This window comes from Vicugna pacos, chromosome 4 (assembly GCF_048564905.1).
Source record: "Vicugna pacos chromosome 4, VicPac4, whole genome shotgun sequence".
NCBI classification, from domain to species: domain Eukaryota; kingdom Metazoa; phylum Chordata; class Mammalia; order Artiodactyla; family Camelidae; genus Vicugna; species Vicugna pacos.
This window is the reverse complement of record NC_132990.1, coordinates 21,627,389-21,652,698: the sequence shown is the minus strand read 5'-3', so window position 1 is coordinate 21,652,698 and position 25,310 is coordinate 21,627,389. Positions and strand designations below refer to the sequence as shown.

The 25,310-nt window shown below is 42.3% G+C and overlaps 1 protein-coding gene across 1 annotated transcript in view; it reads right to left on the bottom strand.

Annotated features, from left to right (window-relative positions):
- Nucleotides 1-25,310, bottom strand: part of SAXO1 (stabilizer of axonemal microtubules 1) — an 86,104-nt gene that overhangs the window by 19,901 nt on the left and 40,893 nt on the right. The window contains exon 2 of the mRNA XM_072959357.1: nt 2,043-2,222. Coding sequence (XP_072815458.1) covers nt 2,043-2,222 — 180 coding nt within the window. The remainder of the gene's footprint in view (nt 1-2,042; nt 2,223-25,310) is intronic.

Below are 25,310 nucleotides of genomic sequence, written 5' to 3'. Positions count from 1 at the left end.
TTCTTTCAGTATCTGCATGCCTCCACTCTGGCCACATCTTAACATGAATGATTTTGTTATTCTGGCTCTGGCAGGGACAGAGGGCCCTTCCAGGTGATATGTTTATTGCTCTAAGTGACACAAGGCAAGGATAATTTAAGACAGGTCAAAGGGCAAGTTTTTGTTTTGCAAAGCACCATCGGGAAGAGGGCGGGCATGCGGGGCTCTACTGGGGCCTCAGCGCAGGGGATGGGTCAGGGCTCCTGCTCCAGAGAAAGGATGTGTCTTCATTCTCCAAAGCACCTGGGCAACAAACAAAAGCATCCCTCAACATCCAACCCTCAAAGTATCCAAATATTTCTAGGACAGGAAACATATTCCTAATATAACAGCACCTGAAGGCAACCTATGCTTTACCTTCCATAAGATGCTCTTGATTCCCTGTAAATTGGGTACAAAGAGATGTGAAGACCAGCATCTAGAAGCTGAGTGTGAGATCTGCAAGCCACTCCTCAACACTGCTCTTCTTCTTTTCTACCAATCACACATCTCTTACAAACAAGCGTAGTTCTTTTCATCAGCGTTGACCATGGCTTCTTAAAAGGAAAAGCAAGGCTCCGGAAAGGTCCACTTCTCTTGCTGTCGTATTTAGACACTTAGAAACTAAGGATGCTGTTTCCTTGGTCAACAGAAGCCCAAACTTTAAAGTTCATATTGTTTAGTAAGTCACAGGTTGAAAAACAGGTTGTGTAGGTTACAATTTTTTCTCATGAAGCAGGACCCAGAAACCTCATGCTTACACCAAATCATTTAAGACAACTATTCAGTGTAAAATTGGTCTGACTCAAGTCAAGAGTCAGACAAGACCCTCGACTCCCTCCCATTCTCAAGCTGCACCTGCCCAGAGGTTCCCACCAAGCCCAGGAATCCCTTGGCTTCATTCCACCCCTTGTGGATCTTTTCTGCCCCATAACCCAGACACGGGACTTCTTCCTTTGGATCTAGAAGACAGCAGCTTTCAGTAGAACACGCTATGCCTCCACTCACGTCCTCAACAGAGGATGTTTCCAGGCCTATCCTGGGGGAAATCTGGGGGCAGGATGAATTAGTGTTCTGCTTAGCCTGGGCCATCTGCGACCTTCACTAGAGAAGCACAAAATTATGAGAGAAAGAGGGAGAAACAGGGAGAAAATTTACCATGAAACGTGTGAGCGTTGTGCTGCAACAATTTCATCTCCACCTGACAGCAATTCTACCCCGAAGGGAGGAGAAACATCAGAAGCAGAGAACATGTCCATCTCTCAGGTCTCATCTGGGGACTAAGCTACACAACATGAAATGCTGCCCGTCACTTTCAAAGATGTTTCTACTCCACTGAGTCACCAGGCTCAGGTCACCAACTGAAGGTCACTGAGTTGTCAACAGCAGATTCTGTCAGAGCACGTAGAACAATCCTGAGATTGACCATGTTGCCCCACCCTGTCGATACAGACACTGCTGCAGCCGTGACACCCTGAGACAGGGGATTCAGTCTCTGCACAGTCCTGGATCTATAGAATCAGAGTTTAAAAGTCAAGAGTAATTTAAATGGAAATATTCTTTGTTCATATTCTTGAAGAACACTCAAGGGGATCCTAGTCCAAAATCTATAGTATGGTTCCAAAATCACTCAAGTTCTCTTTTACCACTACCAACATCACTACCACCACCCAAGCTGCCCTGGAGCTTAGGTGCAAAAGCCCCAAACTCCTTTTTCCGCAGCAGCCCCCCTTTACTAGTTATTATTTCTCTTTATTACTTTACTTAACCTCCAGCTCTTGCGTAGATCAATTTAATCTTGCCTTCCTCCCACACCCAAGAATCCATTCTCTTCAAGAGGTTGTGGGGAAAAATTAAACAGGCTAATAAATGCAGGATTTTTTTTCAGAGATACAATAAATTAACATTAAGGCAGTAATAGTACATCTTGACAGTGCACATTACTGCAACATTGAACATTACCTTAATACTGTACATCACTCCATTCATGCTGTACATTCATATATTCACACTACTGCCCTCACCTCGATGTGGTCAGCCCTTCCACTGGCGTGCACCCTTTCTGGTACTCCAGCTTGGGCTTGAAGGACTCTCTGGGCAGGTAAGAGTGATAGAGAGGGTAGTTCTCGGTATATTCGGAGAGAAGACATGGTTTGTCTGTTGTATCATAAATCTTAGTAGGGATGTGCGGACAGTGATGTCGCCTATTAAAATAAAAATAAAAGTTAGGTTAGTTAGCTTCTTGCGAAGAATACATCAAGTTTGCTACCTCCTCAAAATGTGACCCGGACTATAAAGTCATGACTGCCTGCCCGGCATAGAAACAGGAATTCAACCCTTCCTTTTCTCTAATAAACTATGTGAATTGGCCAGAATTTTTTAAATAATTTGTAACTACAATTGGTTAACTGTCAAAATTCCCCAGATCTTAAAGTCAAACCCAACCACGGCTGATGGGCAGCCATTGCATGCACCATGCTGCTTGTTTAAATACTGAAACACTTCCATTCCATAATAGGTGCATGGCTGTGGCCCCCAAGCCCTCTCAGAGCCAACCCAGTCCCTCCCCTGAGCCCTCCCTGCACCTCCCAATCACCCAGCAGTTAAGGGCTTAATACCTGACCTTACAGGGGGCTCCAAGGCTGTGCTCTAGGGCCAGGATACTATCTTTCCTCATTGGTTCCTGGGTCAATTCAGAATATGACTCTTGTACACAAGTGGCGTCACACATAGCAGAACCACTTCAGTGCTGAGTACACTACCCACCATGGACCACATGAAGCCATTTCTACACTCAAAGTCTGGCTCCTTTAGTCTCTCACGTCACTTCAAATGCTGCCTCCGTAGACTTCCACTGATCATCCTTACGTAGAACAACCCCAGAACAATCCCATCCCTGCTCCCCTCTCACGGTTTCGCTCATCACGTGCATGCCTTTCCCATCTCTTATTGTCATCTGTAGTCAACACACTTGTTGCTGAGTTTATTGCCTGTGTCATCAATGAAGCTCGGAACCTTTTTCTATCTTGTTCACTGCTACATTCCTGGTACCTCTCGTATCCTGCCTGCCCCACAGTAGGCATTCAAACATTTATTAAACGAATACTGAGTATATAAATGAATGCTTAAGTAAACTTTATACCTCATTATGCAGGTAGATGATAAATAGATAATAATTTGAAATTGTAATTTATAGTGAGTTTCTATATTTTACAGTCATGAAAATACATGACCATATTATTCTATTTACAGGTGGATAAAGGGCAGCTGTTTGAGTTGTCAAAAATTAAGTAGTGTAGGGAGGGGAAAGGGCAGGGGAGGGATAAGAAGTTTAGGATAAACAGATTAACACACCACTATCTATGAAATAATCAACAAGTACCTACTGTATAGCACAGGGAACTATATTCAATTTCTTACAACAACATATAATGGAAAAGAATCTGAAAAAATATATATGTATGCATGTGTATAACTGAATCATTTTGCTATACATCTGAAACATTGTAAACCAACCACACTTCGATTTTAAAAAATTAAGTAGTGTATCAATTATTCATATGCCCACATATAGTTCTTACAAACCAGTTGGGTCACTTCTAATCAACAGACATCGTCACATCAACAAAATTCCATGTTAGTGATTTTCAGTGTAACTATATCGAGAAATGGCATAGAATTATTTTTACTAATTTTTTACACCAACCCAATTTTGATCCCAGAAACTAAAATACACAGTATTCTGACAGCACACCAGGAAGAAGAGAAAGAGAATTAGACATACAGAGAACTCATCACTGTTTCAATTGAAAGCTGGTTTCCAGGCAACAATCAGCATGCAGCTCTGTCGTTTGTAGGTCCAACCCTCTACGTAAATACTGCCACCGCTGTTTCTGAGCATCCTGAGCCTCCCAACCCCCAAGGGAAGCGATCGCCACTAGCACTGCTCACACGGCTAGGACCACGTATGAACAAGTACCTTTAGAAACAGCCCTGTTTTTGTCTCATTTGGAGATTTGTGTATCAGAAAAGCCTTAAGATGGTATAAACTTGTTATAGTTACTTTTCATTTTTGTTATTATAAAAATACTCTTGGTTCAAGGTGAATGTTTTAGATTTTCCTAATTTACAAGGAAACCTTCCACAAAAATGCTGTCCTTATAGTATGAGTATCTGAATTTCAGTGTGAAATACACTCAAAAGTTTCATTTTCCTTTTTTAAAATGTACATTATTGTTGGCATTTAATGTACAAAGATACATACGTATTTATATTTTATATATATTTAATAAAGTTTCTTCTAAGACTAGGTACATAAGTTGTTGAGTGCTTTAATCTGTCCACTGAAGAGATAACTCCTGTTAATTTTGTTTACTATGAAATACATCTCCCACAGTATATAAACATTAGATATTATTACCATTTCTATGATCAAAATCAGTTCAATTTTTGGAGATTTCAATTTAAGATAATTAGTACCCTGTCATTTTAGGATTCCCACAAACCTCAAATCAAAAGCCAAGAACTGCTGGCTACCCAAACATACCCCTGCAGATTTATTTTATTCACCTATACTCAGAGAAATATCAAGATTTTATCAAGGGTAACTTAGATTCAGGCACTGGCAATAAAATGGGTTCCATAGGCCTAGCAATATTTTCTCTCTCCGGTGCTCTTGTTCTTTAAACCAGTAAAACCTGGCTTTTATATGACCCCTTTTCTATATTGTTACTTTTTTAAAAATGTAACATACTGTAAAGGCTTATTCCTAAAGAAAAATAAATTTAATGGCAAAAAACTCCATTGTAACTGGTATCCTGAGAGAGGATTTCAGTGTAGCAACACATTTCCATCCAGACACTGATCTTCCATTAAAGGGAATTATATCAAATATATATTCACAGGCAGATTTTATTTATATGACTTGTTGCTAGTTAACTAAGACCTTGTCTCACTTTGAAATATCAAAAACTCTCACTTCCAAATAAATGTTTCACTGCCTGAGCTTGCTCATGGTGTCACCCTTCCTTATCTGTCCCCACCCAGCCTGAATATCCCTCTCAAGGCACCAAGCACCATGTCTTCACCTTTATCCACAAGTTCCTCAAAGATAAAGATCAAGCCTCACACCTCTGCGTTCTGGAAGCTAGCCCAATGCCTGATATATTTATTTAATAGATGGACAGTGCATAGGAGGAAGAACTGATGAAAGACATTTACAAAGAAATGACTGATTTGTTCTAACATTGGTGAAGCCAAAAGAGAAAAGAAAGATAAGATTCTCAGTTTTTATGGACCAAGATAGTGTGTAAATAAAGTCTGTGGAATCACTATGCATGGGGTATTCAAAAGTAGTCTCCACAATCATGAACCAAAAAAAATGAGACCTCTTCTCCAAGCTCTCCGATACTCGTACCATTTCAGGAGCTGCCTTGGCCACCTCGCTCAGGAACAGACTCAAACAAGCCTAGCTGGGGCCAACAAACAAAGAAAAGAGAGTAAGAAAGTTTCCTTAATCTATATGAACTCTAAAGTCTTTCCACTCCAGGAAAGACTAAAGGACCAGAAGTAAAAGGAAATAATCCACACTTTTTCCGATATTTGGTAAAGGGAGCAACAGAGACCTTTCAGTGGAACCCAGGAAAGATTAACAATAGTTGGTGCCAACCTAGAATTATAGAATTTTTTTAATCAAAAGGGGTCATGAAGAATATCTGATCCAATGTCCCCACTATGCAGATGAAAAATCTGAAGCTCAGAGAACAATGTATGTAACGTTGCCACAGACAGAACCTAGGTCTCTAACACATCTAAACTGCCAAGCCCTTTTCCTGACATGCACCTAATCAAAGCCATCTGTGACTCAGATAACCCTAGAATGGGTGATGGAACTTTAAGGATGCAACAAGTACCTTAGAATAGCACCATCCAATACAAATAGAATGCCAGCCATGAATGAGAACCACACATTATTTTAAATTTTCTAGTAGCCCCATTAAAAAGAAAAAAAGAACAGGTAAAGTTACTTTTAATAGTTTACTTTTAACCCAATCTATTCAAAATATTATCATTTCAACACAATCAATATTTTTAAAATTGAGATATTTTACTTTCTTACTACATCTTCAGAATCCAGTATGTCTTACACAGACAGCACATCTCAGGTCTCCCACATTTCAAGGGCTCAGTGGCCACATGCGGTGGGGGCTTCCCTGTTGGAAAGTGCAGGTTCAGAATGTGAAGGGACAGACAGAAGAGCTGCAAGCACCTGGATGCTAGAAGTTCTCTATACAGTGGAGGAAAGACAAAGATGCCTGGAAATATTTTTGTTGACACATAGGGATTTGCCTTTTAGACTCTCTGACCAGGCTTCATGTGACACAGTCAAAGGCATTAAAAGACATGAAAAATTTGTTGGAGGATTTTTTCATTATCTCCTCACTCCATAGAGCTGAACTTCAGTTTTATGCACCTGCAATGCACCCTGTAGCTGCTCTTTCCTGCCACCTCCACTTTTCCAAAATGCTTCGCTTCCTTCAAGACCCATCTTGAATGCCATCACCACCACTGCCACCACCTGCCACCAGGAAGTTACTGAGGACCCCACTGCACCCTGTCCCTGGCTGTGACTCTCTCTCCTGAGTCTCCATGGCGTTGTGTCCCTCCTCCCTCCTTTAGGACCCTTTACCTTCTACACTGCTGTGCTTGGTCCTCTGCTTATAAGTTTTAAGGTTAAGAATTTTCATGATTGCAAATGAGGCTGTTCATCAGAAAAAAAGCCTGGTAATTCTTCCCGCCATCAAGAGGCAGCATGAATAGCAGCTACTATAACATAACTTTGGACTGCCAAAATGAACTTTCCAACCTGTTTGGAAGCAGAACAGCATCAGGTGGACACTCATGACCGGTCTCACCTCTTCCACGGTCTTTCAGAATCCCCCGCTGAGCCATGAGGAGGCTCTCCACACCAGAAGGCAGAGTGCATGGCGGAACAGGACTTTGGAGGCAAAAAGATCTGGTTTCCAGTCCTAGCTCTGTCACTAACTGCTTGTGCAACGTTGAGAAAATTACTTCATGCTTCCTAACTTTGATTCCTTCCTCTGTAGGACGTGGATAACAACTGCTTCCACTTAGTATGATTTTGTGCATTAAATCAGATACTGGAGGAAAACACTCAGCCCAGTCTAAGGCAAGCACTCTGTAATTAACAGGCTATGTTTATTGAGCAATTACTCTACACCCCATGGGCTAAGAGTTCTATTGTATTACTCCACCTGGTCCTCACAGCAGTGCCATGAGGGGAAGCACTCTCGTTGCCCCCATTTTACAAACAAGAAAACTGAGGTTTAGGAGATGTTCTCTCAACATAGCCTTGGTGATGAAGTCAGGACTAGAACCCCAGGTCTTCTGCCTGATTCCAGAGCTTGTCACAGCCATACACTGTGCGGCTAGGTGGGATGCCGCCTGTACCAGGCAACTCTGCTTCCCGGCTGCTCTGATAAACCTAAGCACAGTCAGTTAATAGGCAGCTCTTAGACCTGCTCCTTCCCTGTCCCTCAGCTCCACTCAGCCCTCCAAGGCAGGGTGTGCTCCCCTTCCCAGAGGATCCCAGAACCCTTATAATATAAACCAACAAACAGATACAACTCCAAATGCTTTCTAAAACTCTGATCCTTCCACAGAACTTTCTTTCCTGTCTAAACCTGACAATCTTATTAGATGAAGTAATAACAACAAACAGGAAAACAAAGCACACGGAACGCTGGGTCTAGAAGGACCCTTGAGATCAGCCGGCCCTTCAGCTTCATGCAGATGTGGACATGGAGACCGGGAGACGTTGGGGTACTGCCCAAGGTCACACCGCCCGTCAGCAGCAGCATCCGCCCACACAGGTCTCCTAACAACTCCCACATAATTCACTTCCATTTACAACCCAATTTAAAGCTCAAAGTGCAGACTCTTCAAGGATTTGCAGCCCATTTTTCCTTCTGCCCAGTAGTTGGGAGCCTGTGACCTGTCGCAGCTGCTGTGCGAGGGAGGAAAATGCTTAGAGCAGAAAATGCATTCTTGGTCTAGCAGCAGGGGAGGTCCATCAACAAACCTCAAGCCAAAAAGTCCTTGTTCTACACTGATGGTTTAGAAAGATTCCAGGGTGTCTGGAATAACAAGAACGCTGAGATCCCAGGAGGCAGGGTCTTCTCAGCGGAGGACATGGGTCTCTGGAACCATCTTCTCCCTGAACAGCTCACAAAGCCAACCCAATTAGCCTCTGGGGATGGACAAAGCCAGTGATTTTCCTGAAATGCATGTGTATTCAACCACCTGCAGTGGCTTTTAAACTTTTAAAATATTTAGTAAAATTAGTAAAATTTGTTCTCTCATATTTATAATATACCCAGAGGCAAAAGGACAAGTGAGAATGCTTTTATGAACTGCAAAGTAAGACCCCAGTTGAACACACATGGATATAGTTCATACCAATCTTGAGACAAGACGACTCACCCTTCCCCTTACCTAGCTCTTCTACATCTTTAAAGAAACAAAGCACTATGAGAAATCTGAGAAACTTCAGCTTATATTCTGCCCATACTGCTACGGAATTGAGATGGAATTACAAACTAAACACTTTGATGGTGACTGATCCCTCTGGGGACCAGATCTGGGGTAACACAAGGCAGAGCTAAACCCTTAAATATGTGAGGGAGAGCCAGCAACCTTAAAGGCCATCCGGTACAAATATGACAAATAGATGCAACTGATGTACCAACGAGCCATAGCTGCCAGGGGGCCACACTGAAAAATTCATAGGTCACAGCCAAGTTTAGTGAGAACAACCATACTGATTGATTAGCCATGTCTGTCAAGGGTACTGGGTCAGGAAAATGGGGATGGGCGATCAATGAATGAATGAATGAACCCATGCACAAAAGGGAAGGAAGAGGAGGGAGCGAATTCTGGTGGAAATGTCCCAAGAGTGTTCAAAATGTTGACTTACAGGAATCACACGTTTGGAAGACATCAATAACCAAGGCATAAAAGCATGAATGAAGAGGGAATAAAACCAAGGCCCAAACTTGACAAACGCCATATTTAGGGAGCAGGATAAAGATTCAGGAGGGAAAACTGACAAAAGAAAATTCAGTGACAGATCAAATGAAAGATTTAAAGTGTCCAAGAGTTAAATGCCACAGAAAAATCTCACATGGTGAGTAGAGGGCAGCTGCAGTAGAGTGACTGGGCTAGAACCAGGTAATGGGTGCTGCTGAGGAAGTGGAGGTGGAGAGAGAGACCAGGCTGAAAAATCTGAGGGCAGGAGCAACAAGCAAAGTCCTACAGGAGCTCCAGACGTTACCCAGGGTGTACACAAGAATTGTCAACTATGTGATTATCATCATGGGGTACAGGAAAAAAGAAGTGAAATCAGGTCATCTTCGTAGGTAGAGGAACAGATGAGCAGACAGGGATTCTCTGATAAGCAAAAACAAGTGATGGAGCCAGAGCCTGGACTACAAAGGAGGTATGATTAAGGAGGGAAGAAGGTAAGGGAGGTTAAAGAGACAATGAGAGGTGAAATGGAAACGTGAGCAGCACCAGTCTGGTGGCCCTGACCCGGGGCACAAAGGCATCAAGAGAAAGCAAGCAGATGAGGTGGAGAGGCTCAAGGCAGGAACAGGGCACTCTCAGGAGTGCAGTCAAGAAGAGAGTGCAGAACTGCTTCCAAGGAGGAGTGATGGAGAGGGAGAGGCGCCCAACTAGGACTTTGTGCAGCGATGCTCAGGAGTTCTGGGGAAAGATACTCTGGGTCAGCAGAAGGCAAGGCTACAGGACTTGAGGGACGACGGGTGCTGAGGAGAGGAGCTCTGCTGGGACGTGCAGCCATCAGGCTGAGTGGGCAGGAGGGAAGTCAGCAAAAGCCAGTGGTCCTTGGAGAAGCCAAGAGCCTGGAGAGAGCAACAGAGAGTGTGTTCAGGGCTACAGAAGAGGGCCTCAGGGGCTCTCCCAGTCCCTTCCTCTTCAGGAGTCAAAAGGAAGGAGAGTTTCTTCTGTGAAAAACATATTTGGATGAACTGAGGAAGGTGCAATCGGTCAAGGCACCCCTAGGAGATACAGGGCAGGCATTTTGGCAATGCCCCACTGAGGCCTGGCGAGAGACACAGAAAGAAACATGCCAAACATCAAGGCACCTTTTCTTTCTCTTACACAATCAACCCTTGGTGCGGGGATGGGTGAGGGGAGCCTGTGGACTTCGGCTGTTCTAACTTGGCATGTCTCCTCCCCCTCAGCTCCAGCAACACTCTGCCCAGAACCCTATTTTACTCATCCCCCTTCACTTCCTCCAGATTTCAGCTCAAAAATCCCTCCTGCCAGGAGGCCTTCCGGGGACCCCCCAATCACGTTCATTCTGCTCTCCCCCGCTTTCACACACCACATGCTGGCAGCCCCTTGCTCAGTCTGGTGTCCTGCCAGCCAGGTCTTGGGTACCACTGCCTCAGCGCAGGGCACACGGTGGACATTCAATACTTGATTGCTGAAAGCACACAAGAGGAACAGGGGCAAGTACCCTAGGGGACTCATTCGTGTCCACTGTGGCCTGACCCAGCAGCACATTTACAAATGCTTAAAAGAAAACCCCGCAGCTAGACTCATATTTGTTCACCCCTGTTGTGTGACACTTCCTGGGTAAACAAAGCCTAGAAATTGGTTTTGAAAAAGAAATCCCTGAATCCAACCTCAAATCACACACACAAATCACTCGAACTGGATCATGAATCTAAATGTGAAAGCTAGAATTATAAAGATTTTAGAGGGAAACACAGGCAAATATATTTTTAACTTAGAAGACAAAGACTTCTTAGGTCACAGAAAGTAATAACCATAATAGAAGGAACTGGCTAAATAGACAAAGGCAAAAGCTTCTGCTCATCAAAAGATATGATTAAGAAAATAAGCAAGTCACACATTTGGAAATAATATTTGCAAAACAGACATCTAGCAAAGGACTGGCATCCAGGATACATAAACATCATCTATAACTCAATAATAAGGGCACAAAAATAATAGGCAAAAATCTGAACAGACACATCACAAGAAATATGCAAATGGACAATAAACATATACAAAAGTGCTCAACATCATGAGTCATCAGGGAAAGGAGAGTTTAAACCACAATGAGTGGGGAGGGTATAGCCCCATGGTAGAGTGCATGCCCAGCATGCACGAGGTCATGGGTTCGATCCTCAGTACTTCCATGAAATAAAAAGTAGAAATAATAATAAACAAACCTAATTACCAACCCGCCCCCCAAAAATACAATGAGATATCATGATACACACACTAGAACAGCTAAAATTAAAAAGACTGACAAAACTTATCATTGGCTAGGTGGAATAACCAGAATTGTCATTCATTGTTGGTAAGAATGTGAAATGGTTCAAACAATTTGGCAAAGGTATGACAGTTTCTACATGCTGGGCTACCTCCTAGTCCAGCAGTTCCATTCCAGGGGAGTTATCCAAAGAAATAAAAACCACACATTCACAAAAGGAGTTGGACAAGAATGTTCATAGAAGCTAATTCATATCACCAGAAGTAGAAACACCCCAAGTGTCTATCAGTAGGAGAAGAGATAAACTGTGGTATAAACATTCAATGGAATACTACTCAACAATTCAAAGACACAAACTGCTTGCAGCCACACAGCAGATACACAACAATGTGGGTAAATCACAAGAACATTTTGCCGAGTGAACAAAATCAAAAGAGTGCACACTTTATGATTTCATTTATATGAAATTCTGGAATAGAAGAACTAACCTTTAATAAAAAAAAAATCAGATCAGTGGTTACCACAGGGAGAAAGAAAAGGGATTAATTGGGGAGGGGTATGCAGGAACTTTCCAGGGTGCAGGTATGGTTCTGTATCTTGATAGAGATTTGAGTTACACATGAATTTGAAAAACGCAGCAAACACACCTCAAGATTTGTACATTTCACTGCAAATGTACCTCAAAAGAAAAAGGAAACCGGGATTAAAATCTTAATGATATGAATGCTAAACTCTTAAGGGAAGAAGTTTACTGTCTGCGATTTACAGTGAAACACATTTAAAAAGATGGATTGATAGATGGAAGGAAAATGGGATGACCAGATGGAGAGACGTGTCAATGTTCGAATACTCTAAGAAGCGAATACACAGCCATGCACTCTTAAATTCTCAACTTTGCAGGGGGAGGGTATAGCTCAGTGGTAGAGTGTGTGCTTAGCATGCACAAGGTCCTGGGTTCAATCCTCTGTACCTCCATTAAATAAATAAATCTAATTATCCCCCAACAAAAAATTTAAAAATAAAATATTTTTAAAAATAAATAAATACTCAACTTTGTTGTAGGCTCGAAAATTTTCATAATAAAATGTTGGGGAGGAAAGAGAGCAAGAAGGTTTCTAAAAATCCTCTATTTTTAGATGTGATCAAGGCATTGTGGTTAAGTAAGAAAATGTCCACACGTCTAGAGAAGTATGATGAAGTACGTAGGGTGAAATGACAAGATGCCTGGAGTTGATGGATGAACCAAATGTGGCAAAATCTTGATTATTAATGATGCGGGTTCATCACTATTCTCTTTTTTGCAGATTTAAGTTTTTTTTAATTAACAAAATATTAAAACAAATCCCTATGAGGCAGGGCCCACATAAAACAAGTGTGCATCTGCTTAAGCAAGAGTTCCCTCGAGGTTAACACGGCTTTGGTCCAACCACCTGGGACAAAACAGGATCTTGATTTAAGCTGATGATAAGTGCAGAGCCAGCAACCAAAGGAAGCTCTCCTTCTCACACTCTGAAGTCTGTGTCAGCTGCACCGGGCTTGTTCCCACATGGCCTTTGAGTGTCCTCCAGCCAAAAAGCAGCAAGCTCCCATACTTAACTGCAGTTTCACTCTCTCAAGACCTCTAGTGAGTACCCCATGAATTTCGGATGAAACCCGACAGCTGTGCTCAACAAATCTTCCCAAGGCTCTCCTCCAGGCATTGCGAAAAAACAACCCAAGCCTCTTTAATCCTTATCTTAAAACAATAACTGTCTTTGACCCACCACCTCAGCACCAAACCAAGATTGCGCTGCAGCCATAGCACCCTGTAATTATTCTTATCATCACATTTATCCCACAATATTAAAGGATGCTTGTTTGTTGCCCAGACTAGGCTCCTTGGAGTGGGGGAAAGGAGGGTACCTTGTTCAATATTATATAACCAGCTAAGCATAATGCCTAAAATATTTTTGGATAGCTGGATAAACAATGTGTAAGACACGTACAGATTACAGAGCTTTTCCATGTGGTCTCATCTTAGTCTTCCCACAATTCTAAAAGCTTAGCAGGGCAGAAATTATTAACTGCCCCTCAATATCCCAGGTAAGGAAGCAAGGCCGAGGAGGGGTTCAAGATATGCTCAATCTCACAGAACAATCAGTGGTAAAACCAGGACCAGCGCCAGTTTTGCTAACTCCTTGAGATGTTCTTTTCAACATATCAAATTCCCTTCTGACGAAAATTCAAGTTGATCACTCGAAATACGAGACACTTCTCTTCCCACAATCAAAGAGCTTGGAGTTTGGGATGGTGTGGCCTCTGAACTTACTAAATTTAAGAGTGAACAGGACCCACTGAGCATGGATCTTATTCGGATAGCAGGGAGAGTAAACAGTTGGATAAACACCACCAGCCATAAAACCCCAGATGTTTGGCTTGATGTTTCAACATGTTACATGTCTCATAGAATTAAAGTAAAAAGACAACACTTAACGCTATACACCATGTTAATTTCCACCAGCCAGCTGACATCAACAGCTCAACATGCATTAATTTGTTTCATAATTTCTGCCTTCAGACACGCCCCTTTTCTCATTTTGCGTAAATAACCAAGTGCTGTTTTCACAGCCCCTTTGGAAGGATCAGGGACTGGCTAGGATTATCCTGAGCTGTCATCTTTGAGGTCAGACTATCCCCAATCAGTAGTTCACAAAAGACTCCTCCTCCTCTCTTAGCTTCAAGTTTGGGGAAAGAACTGGACGTTCTGGTAAGTCTATAAATAAAACACTGGCCATCAGCTGAGGTGCACTCACTGCCCAGACTCATGTACGCACGCATCCACCACAGCTCTGGATTTCTGCATTTTCAGCAGGTGAACTGGCGACAATTTGTATGGGGCCAAAGGTCCAAAGATCAGGGCTCCAGGCACAGCTGCACTCCATCTCCTTCAGAAAAGCGGCCTAACATCCCATCTCTAGGGTACAAACCTGCTTTTTATGTCCTACCAGGAGTTACTGAAAGGCCTGGGAGCTGTCAAGGCCTTGTGAATTACTGTGGAATTACCAGGCACCTCAGTGTTAATATATGTTCCATTGCCTTGGGCTCCAAGAATTACTGCTGAGGTATCTCAGCCCCCATGTCAGACTTTTAATGCCAACGTCTTACTATGTCAAAATTTCTGGGACCGTTCCTTCTCTAACCATGGACTTGTCTCATGCTGTGTGTAATGGAGAGGAACTATCTCCCATCACCTCTCCCCAGCCCCAGCCCTCCTACCCAATTTCATTTCCCACCTGAGCAGCCACAGATAGGGACACTTTTGTCCTGCACAGCAGCAGGCAGCAGACCAAGACACATAGACAGAAAGGATCTGAATCTAGTAGCCAATGCCTAATTTAAACAGTGAGGATTTTCTCCACTGTTCACTCGAAAGCTACTGACTTTCCCATCATAAACTGAGTATTCCCCATGCCCCAGAGCTGCTTGCTTCAATTCTGGAAACCTTCAGAATTTCAACTGATACCAAAATTTCAACAACTGTTATAGTCATCGTCAAAAAAGATTTACCAATGCTAATCTACATTTTTTTCCCCTCTGCCTCTAAGGAGCTTTTCAAAACTTGAGCCAAATCTCCTATAATGTTATTAAGGTGAAAGAAAAATAATTTAAACAATGAGTGGAATGATTTTTAGAAAAATAGCTTTACTGCACTAAATTCAGTCCTTTGAGCACCATAAATATTTTTAAACAAGCATTTGATTCTTAGGGACTGAAGTCACTATTACAAGACACCCCTTCCCTCTTCCCCACGAAAGCAGAAGGCTGAATTTCTAGTTTAATGATTACCACAGATGAACAGCTAGAATGAAATTACTTCACTATGCTGTATGTTCGTAATTCATTACGACAAAGTGGTCTCTGATTTCGTTTATGATTTTTCTCTACTTCTCAGATGTCCAGATTAAAGGGAAATTCTTTAAATTACCTCTTTCCAATGGTACTTTTTCAATATACTCCTTTCTCTGGAAATTCAAGTTTACTGATAGTGTCTTAATACTGACAGTGTGAAACCCACTCATTCAGTAAAATACGACCTTATAAAATGTTAAAGGCAACCCACTCTATCTCTAAACAAATATCCTATTTTATAATGACAGCCCAATAATGGATAACAAAAGACCCAAATTTTACTTTGTTACTTGACAAACACAAAAATTTCTGGCATTAAGAACCGAGTTACAGAAATGGTACTTTTTTCTTTTTTTTTTTTTTTTTTGGTTTATATGTTTTAGCTAAAATCAGAACTTGTTAAATCCCTTGGGCTTCTGGAAGAATGCAGAGGATTTAAAGAGCATTTCTTCCTGGACCTCCCAGATGCTGGCCAAGTCCTAGGGAATGAGGAGGTGTTAGGAGAGAACAGGCAGATATATACACACGATGGGTGTTAATTCCATTCTTGATTTTGGGTAGAAGACAGTCTTTCTTTGCAAAAAAAAAAAAAAATAGAGAGAGAGGAGGAAGATTCACAGACCTAAAATTCTTGGCTCTCTATAATCTTTGCAAAGTGACCTCCTTTTTCTCTTCTCAAATCACTGAAGAAATAAACACTATATGTTTCTATTAGCCTGGATGAAAACTGTTCTCCATGAGGCCTTTAGCTTTTGTTCATTAAGGTAGAAAATACGTCCACCAATAGATTTGTATACTTTCAAAGGTAACAATATGAATACTTAACATCTCCTGAGCACTATGTACAAGGCACAGCTCTTAACTCTGTATTATCTCAACCTTCGACCAGAAGGCTTCCAAAAGACCCAAAACCTCAATGTGAGTCATGCTGTACAGAGCCTAGGGCTGCAGAGGACAGAGGACCAGCTCAGCACAAAAGGCACACAGGGCATTAATGGGGGAGTGGACCTGGGTGTCCATCTCTGAAACTCTAGGAAGCCTGAAGCGCAAGGGCGGGCCCCCTCCAGCTTCCATCAGACTCCACCTCTCTCCTCACACTCTCCCCTCTGCTCTTCCCCCACCTCTTGATTTCCTCTTGGTGCTCACATGACACTAAACCTTGAGTCTTTCAGGATCTAAGACAGAGACCACCCCCAATCCAGAGGACACTCAGAGACAAAGTCCATAGAGAGAACACAGCATCAGCAGCCCCAGGGACTCAGGAATCTGACCCTCTGCAACCAGACAAAGGAAAAGTGAAAACCACCTTCCATGACCTTTCCACTAACTGGCATCAGGTCCTAAGCCACCCCCAGCTGCAAGGGGAGCTGTGAAGTCAAGGGTCAGGCTTCTTCGGTCACCACAGTGGGCAACAGGCAAGAGAGATGAGGATACTTTGTGTGGTCACTCAACAGAATCTGCTGTCAAGGTGATTATAATAAAACAAGGCATTTTTATGGATTCTCATGTTGTACATGTAGTCAGTGAAAACTCTGATGGAACGGTAATGGGTTTTAAATATCCACAAAACTAATATTATGTATATTTATTTACAGTTGCCCATTATTAGAGAAGAACTCTGATTCTAAAGCACTAGCACCTTTAGATTAGTGACTGCCTCCAGCAATTGTCAGCATAGTTGCCATTAAGTTGCACATCCAAATAGAGCTGGACAAAAATGTCATGGAATACTGCAAGCCAAATGGAATTTCTGAAAAACACATAGGTGGACAGGAACTCTTTACTCAGACTGTTGCCTTAGTTCTAACACACACACACACACACACACACACAGGAATCTCAAAGAAATGAAGCAGTCAAAGCTCAGATGGTGCCTCTCACCTCTTCTCATCATTACACCTCCTGATTAAACAGTCCCCAGTCCCATGGTCCCTGGAGCTGTGTTGGATACCAAAGACAGGCCAGAGGCCTCATCTGTCAACTGACTCCAGACCAGAGTCTCATTCAGCTCCTCCGGCTGCTTGAGCAGGTTATTCCCATATGTGCCCCTTTCCCCTGTAGCCTTTTAAAACTGCTTGCAAGGGTGAAGAGACACAAAAGTTTTCCCAGATAGAGAAGATGCTTTGGTCTTACCTACTCTATTCTCATTCCCTGATAACCCCAACATAACACTCATAAGTTAAACAATGCACAGTAGTAGTACAAGTTTGTTCTCTCCTGCATTTGTTCATTTACCCATTTATTCATTCACTCATTCATACAGCATTCACAAAGCTCCTATTGTATGCCCGGTACTGTGTTCGGTGTTGAAAAGAAAAAGCACACATTCCCTGCCTAAAAGTACATGTCCATTACTTCCTATTTCAACTTGACACTGGTGCTCAGCATTCAAAAATGTGAGGAGGCAAATGAAGTCCTCATGTCTAAGGAATACATTGATGGCAGTGTCCCCAAGGACTAAGAAAGCAGGCAATAAGAGGTAGGAGATATGGAGGTGGCAGACACAAGAGGCAGCCAGAATACTTAGGAAGATTGGTTGCACTGCACAAGTAAGTGAATATGTTGAGAATACAAGGAGCCAGGTTTCTCATTCTGAGAAGGGATTTCTAAACATGGGGAAAAGGCTAGAAAGACCTCTGAGGTGCTGGATTAAATTAGAAGTATTGGTATGAAGTGATGGGCTTTCAGTACATACAAAGAGATTACTTACTTTCACATTTTCACACGTATATACTTATACGTATGATGGTGTGTGCACATATAGTTGTAATGAGCACAGTGAGCAATCAGATTTTGGTTTCTAAATATCATCCTCCACTAAAATGACTCAGAACAATTTGAAGAAAAGTTGACTTCAGGGTTGGAGCAGAGAAAATACAAGATAAGCCTGGAACATCTTGTGCCAGAAAGTAAGGAAATGCTTAATAAATGATGGGCATCGACTGACAAGGGCTTAACCTCCAGAATATATAAACAGTTCGTACAGCTCAATAACAAAAAAGAAAAACAACCCAATCAAAAAATGGGCAAAGACCTAAACAGACGTTTCCTCAGTGAAGACATACAGATGGCCAACAGGCACGTGAAAAGATGCTCAGCATCACTAATTATCAGAGAAATGCAAATCAAAACTGCAATGAGATACCACTCCATACTGGTCAGAATGGCCATCACTAAGGTCTTTAAATGATAAATGCAGGAGAGGGTGTGGAGGAAAAGGGAACCCTCCTACACTGTTGGTGGGAATGTAGTTTGGGGCAGCCATTATGGAAATTAGTATGGATATTCCTTAAAAACAAAAAAAAAAAATTAAAAATAGAGTTACCTTATGATCCAGCAATCCCACTCTTGGGCATATATCCAGAGAAAACTAATTCAAAAAGATAAATGCACCCCAATGTTCATAGCAGCACTATGTACAATAGCCAAGACATCGAAGCAACCCAAGTGCCCATCAACAGATGACTGGATAAAGAAGTTGTGGTATATTTATACAATGGAATACTACTCAGCCATAAAAAGAATGAAAATGCCATTTGCAGCAACATGGATGGACCTGGAGGTTATCATACTAAGCGAAGTAAGTCAGAGAAAGACAAATATCACGTAATCTCACTTATGTGGAGAATCTAAAAAATGACACAAATGAGCTTATTTACAAAACAGAAACAGGCTTACATACATAGAAAACAAACTTATGGTTACCAAAAAGGAAAGGAGAGGGGAGGGATAAATTAGGAATTCGGGATTAGCAGATACTAATTACTACATACAGAATAGCTAAACAATAAGGTCCTACTGTACAGGACAGGGAACTATATTCAATAGCTTGTAATAACTAATAATGAAAAAGTATATGTATCAGAAATATTATGCTATACACCAGAAACTAACACAACATTGTAAATCAACTATACTTCATAAAGGAAGAAAGAAAGGAAGAAAGGAAGAAAATATGTATCTGTCAAGAGGACACAAAAGCCACCTTGAAGAAACTCGAATCAGGAACAATTTGAGGATTAAAATGATGGTTAACAGGTTATAATTCATTTCTTAAAACAGAACCATGAGTCCACACTGAAAATACATATAGAAGCGAAGCAGGGAACCCTCCTTCCTATAGTAGAAAGCCAAGTAATAAATGTAGAAATGATAGAAACAGACCATTGCCACTCAGCAACCATGGTGGTGATGGATGCAGGTGGGAGTCGAGCATGGATACTAAGGTTGATGGGTGATTTTTTGATAAGGAACGGTATACTGGTGTAATACTATACACCAAACTAATCAAACACAAAGGGAAAATGGCAGCTTTACAGTGGAGACACCTGGCAGACCTCAACTTGACCAGATGATCAAGGTTAACATCACCAATGATAAGATGGGTCATCATCATGTGTCTCTTGACGTGATGCACCAGACAAAGCTCAGTGCATGGCCTCAGTCTATGGATCAACCCAAGTGGAAGGTTGTCCTACAGAATCAAAGGCCTACCAAGGGCATGAGACACAAGGAAAAGATCAAAGAATGTTTTCACGTTAAAGAATACTGATGAAATGAGGTTAATTACATAGAATACAAGTTCCTAGATAGGATCTTGGACCAGAAATAAAAAGGGACATTGTTGGAATGCTTGGATAAATATGAATAGGGTCTGTGGATTGTATAGTGAGTATTTTATCAACACTGATCTCCTGGTGGGATGCTTGTACAATGATAATGCAGGAGGAGAGGTCCTTGTTTGGGACATTGGGGTGATGAGCATATCAGAAACAGATGTGTCCACACATATGTGTAGAAAGAAAGAGAGGGTGACCAAAACTTAAGGTAAAACATTAATTAGAAAATCTGGCTGAGGTGAAGGGGATACACAAAATTGTAAAAACAGAACAGAGAATTCTGTAAGTCTGAGACCACTGCAATTTTTTGTAATAATACATTTAAGAGGACACTGGCCCTGATGCCACTAGGACCTGAGTTTGAATTCTAACTTAGTAATTTATTTGATCTATGACCTTAAGGAAGTAATTTGAGGCTCAGCTGCATTTAAAATTAATTCTGACTGCACCACACAAAATTGAGATAAATTAGATAACCAATAATAGTCGCCATTTATTGAGGACTTACTATTACATGCTCACATTTTAGAAATCCTATTTCTAAACCACTCAATAACCTGGCCTAAGTATTATGATTCCTAATTTGCAATATTGAATAACCTGAGACTCAGAAATGGCATGTCCTCCCCATTAGTAAAAAAGCAGGACTCCAACCAGGAAGTCAGCTTCAAAACCCTCTTGTCTTCCTACTCCACGGGGCTTCCCAGATGGGCAGCTCTTCCCGGTGTATTTAGGATATGGAAGAAACTCAATCAGTATTGATCTTCCCACAAAGCAGCCTAGCAGAAGAGCAGATACACGACTAAGTGATTACAATCTAATTTGTTAATAATACATATATGCAGAATGCAATGAGAAACTAAAGAAAAAAGAAAGTGATTTTGCAGGGCTTAGCTAAGGGGCAAAAAGGTGAGGAAGCTTCAAAGGCAGTAATAGTCAAGTCGGGTGCCAAAGGATGAGGAAGCAGTGGAGAAACAAGAAGCAAGGAATTTCAGGCAGAAGTTTGGCAGATGCAAGGAATTTCAGGCAGAAGTTTGGCAGATGCAAAGCCATGCTGGCACGACAGCAAGGGTGCTGGGGAAGCAGTGCATCATGGGAAGATGCGGGCTGGGGAGCGGGACGTGATTGGTAAGAAGAAACCAGACCAGGAAGAGACCTACGTGCAATGTTTAGTACTTTACACCTTCTCCTCTTGGCTAAGGAAGACAGCACATCTGCTATCACTCCTCTCCCCACACATGTCAGATACTACACATCACAGCACTTTATTACACTTCAGGGAGCCACTACCCACCAACTGGAATTGGCACCTGAAACAGAATCATTTGCTGGCCCTGTTCTAGGCACTGGGAGGCTTACAGCGTTTGTACAGGTGGTTGGAATGACTGGCTCTGTTGGTAACAAAGCACAACGAGCACAGCAGTGAGGACACGTCAAGAAACAGACTGCAGGCATCGCGCCCCGTGAGAAGGCCACTCAACAGTCTCGTGCCTTGTATAAAGGCAAGGTGCACAACCAACCCAAGTCAGAATTGGGTCATTTCAGGAAGGCAAATTATGGTGGAGAAAGCATGTAAAGAGCTCTTCAAACACTAAAATCCAGAAGACGCTGAAAGTGGTACTCAGGGGACGAGATCCAGGAGAAAGGACTAGAGAGGGAGTGAAGCAGGCCAACCAAGAGAGATGTAAGCTTCCCTAACCTTGACATTCCATGCAAACACCGTCGCCAACTGACCACAGCAGTACTGTGCCATCTAACAGGGATCAGGCGCTATCAGATTATAGTCATTCCCTGTAGTAGTATTTAGGTATTCAACGAAAGGTTATTACTGAAAGGCAATTAGTTACATTTTCTACATCTTAGGAAAAGGCATATGATATTTAAGCACTTAAAACACACACACAGAAATACCCTTGTGTGCACAGAGACACAGGACACAATTAGGAAGCATTCCAACACAGGATATAGGCAAGAAACTGGCTTCTTGAGTTTTAGGAGCAGTTAAGTGCTGGGTGTAATAGAGAATACTGGACAGGACAGGGTTTCATCTCTTCTCTGGGCTCCAGCTTTCTTGACAGAAAAAGACAATCTCTTCTAACATAATAATGCTGGCTCTGAACTCTCCTCTCGGAAGAAAATAGCAAGAAGGCTTGGGAGAGAGTTCTTGCTACGAGCACAAGAAAGTCAGGCTAAATCCTTTGGTGTGCGAACCTGGTGAGGGTAGCAACTCACATCACATCCAGAAATTTGGTAATACGATTGAGAAAACTGGAAACACATTGCAAGGGAAAGCCTGGGGAGCATACTACATTCTGCTTTAAGATGCTGACTGTTTTTGAAATAAAACTTTAAAACATGCCATAAAAAACAACTATTCCTCTGGGGAAAGCGTGGCCTCAAGTGTCTCTGATTGTAACTATGGGAAAGACTTTCATCTGCGCTCTTTACGAGGTTAATTGTAACTCCCCCCCAAGCTCAGAAACCCCTTTCTGAATCTTGTGGTTGAAATCTTACACTCCGCATGATAAACCTTCGTGTTCAACAGGCACATACCAAAATGTTCAAACTTATGGCTCAGAAAGCAGTCAAATGAGTGCAGGCTGATAAAAAAGCTGTTTTTGCCAGCCTGAGCATGCACCACACACACACACACAGCCTGCTGACCTCCAACTACACCCAAAGTCCTCTATCTTTGACTTCTGCTCTTCTAAGCAATCAAGCTTCATCGGAAAGGATACCAGAAACCTGCACAAATGAGACACTTAGCACGACGGTAACCCCTCAATAGCTCATAACTGTTATCATCTTATCCTTCTTTTTCTTCATTATTTCTGATGGATTGTAACACTGTCGGTACTTAGCAGTCACTGGAAGAGATTTATTTCCTCCAGTGAGGTCATCTGCATGGAGTACATAACCACAGCAACACCCTTAAGGAATGCTGCTGGGGTTGCCTTCTCTTACCAACAGGCAGCAGACAGTTACCGTAAATTTGTTGTTTATACAGATGAAAAATCCCACCATGCTGTTTTTCACATTCTGTTGTACACCAGACCTCAACTGAAAACTGTTTCATACTTTCTTCCCAGATGCTAATTGGAATTTATCTGCTGTACTTCCTCGGCCCCATTATAACAGGCTCACTAGTAATAATTATGTGTTACCATTTATTGAGCATTTTCCACATGCCACGGATAGCGCTAATAGCTTTATTATTTCATCTTCACTACAGCCCCTTAAGACACTGCTATTATTCTCAGCTACATGAGATGTCTGAGGCTTAGCAATGTTCAGTTATCCAAGATCATTCATTCAGTGACACACACAGCTAGTAAGGGGGTGGAACCAAATTCAAACCAGGTGTTTCTGAATCCAAGGTCTGTGTTATTATTTTCTACTAGATTGTAATTACTAAATAAAGGGTTCTTAACCTTAAATGAACTTCAAGGGATCCATAAGCCTCCTGGAATTATATGGAAAATGGTATGTGTATGTATACACTTTCCTCGGACAAAGTCCAAAACTTTTACCATAGTTTCAAAAGTCTAGAACTCAAAAAAATTAAAAACTTCTAAAAACCCAGATTCAGGTGGGACTATATCTTCTCATCTTTATATTCTGCACCATCACTCCCATCACTGCCCCCAGCACCCAAAGGCAGAGCCTCGCACATGATGGATATTCAACTACCAGTTACCCAATTGACCCCATTCTCTTCTCTGGTCCTTTCTTAGTCTTTACTAGATGCAGTGAGTGGTGAATTTTTTACGGCTCTGTTTTTAAGCCATGCACATGTGAGAGCACCATTAGCACAGTTCCAGAGCCCAGCCTTTCACACTGTTGTCCTTCACAGCCACATGCCATGAAAGAGCCAACAGGACCCCATCCCTGCCTTCTCATCCCAGGAAACCAAACATCTGCTTGTTCTGGCCTGAGAGCTGGCCTGCGGAGGAGATGCCCAGCCCAGCCCAGCCCAGCCCAGCACACCTGGCCCTTCCTGCTGAAGCCCAGCCCCATTTTCAGGGTCAGCTGTCAAGTAAGCCTCTGTTTTATAAACAATTTCACATTTTAATAAAAGCCATTGTGCAAGGTGAGCTTTTGAAATATGGAAAGTTGGTTTTCAGCCTGCAGCTGCACTTAACAGATGTCCCCATTTCCAACTGAACTGTGTGTAATGGCTACGAAAATAATTACCCCATTACCGCACTTTGGGCATGCCTGTGTGCCAGGCACTGTTCTAGAGCACCCATCCATCATCTTGCAATCTGCACAACAGCTTAGGCAGATATCGTCAACATTTTGCAGATGGAGAGCTTGAGGTCCTATCAGTGAGGTTCAGTAACTTCCCAAGAGCCAAGATCTGACCCCACATTGAGCCGAAGCCAAAGCCCTCACACATCCCTAGCCCTCCACGCTCCCTTTTTCTCATGGAATCAAAATTACTCTTCTTTTTTAAAGAAAGTTTACTCAAGTTAGAAAGTAGGAAAGGCTTCCAGGCCTCAACATCTTAAGGAGCTGCAAAATAAAATCATTTCACGGCAGTCTACTAAAATGGGATAGAATGTTTCTGACTTTTCACAAACGAAGGTAAAAAATAATGAGTAGATTTCTTAAATTCTCGATGCCTCACTGAAAGGCATTTTTGAATCCCACTATTCAATTGCATTCAACAAACAGAGGCAGTTCAAGGCACTCAGCGAGGGAGTATGGAGAGACCCAGATGAGTAAGACAGTCTTGGCTCCTCCATGTAGCTTCAAGCTGAGCATATCCACACCCAACTTGCTTAATATATTACTAACGTGAGAGAGAAGGAATTTCCTAGCACGCTGATGGACCTCAGAAGAGAGAAATGAGGACAGGTTGTTTTCATGTGGGGGGAGGGTAGGAAGGTATGTGATAAATTCAGACTTCAAGAGGAAACAGCAGGCAGGCTGAGAGCGGGCAGTTCTGGCATGTGCGGGATGAGTGGACAGAGGTGAAGAGGGGTGTCTGAGCAAGGGCTCGGGGAGGAGAAGGCACAGTGCCCTTGATGGGATGGTCCCTAGCCCCCTTCTGCCTGCAGGGCTTGGCCTGGAGTTCAGCATGTGGCTGGGAAAGCACTGGGAAGGGCTCACCTGCTCGGCTCGTGGGAGGGTGATGGGAGTCCAGGGGAGGTTTTTGGATTGGGAGTGACCCGATCAGCTCTATTTTCCAGGAATACTGATCTGGAAATGGAAAGTGTACAGACTAGAAGGAGAAGAGTCCAGAAGTGGGGAAACCGATTAGAGTTGTCTGGTGTTGAAATGACGAGGCCTAAACTAGTATGTGGAAGAAAGACACTTAAGGGTTAACCCAAGAGGCGGCTGGATCAGAGGAATAAAAAAAAAAAAAAAAAAGGAAATTCCCCACCAGAGAAACAGTCTGAAATAGGGTGGTTAGAAAGGGAGTTTTGCTTGAGGAAGGAAGGAATTTCTGGTTT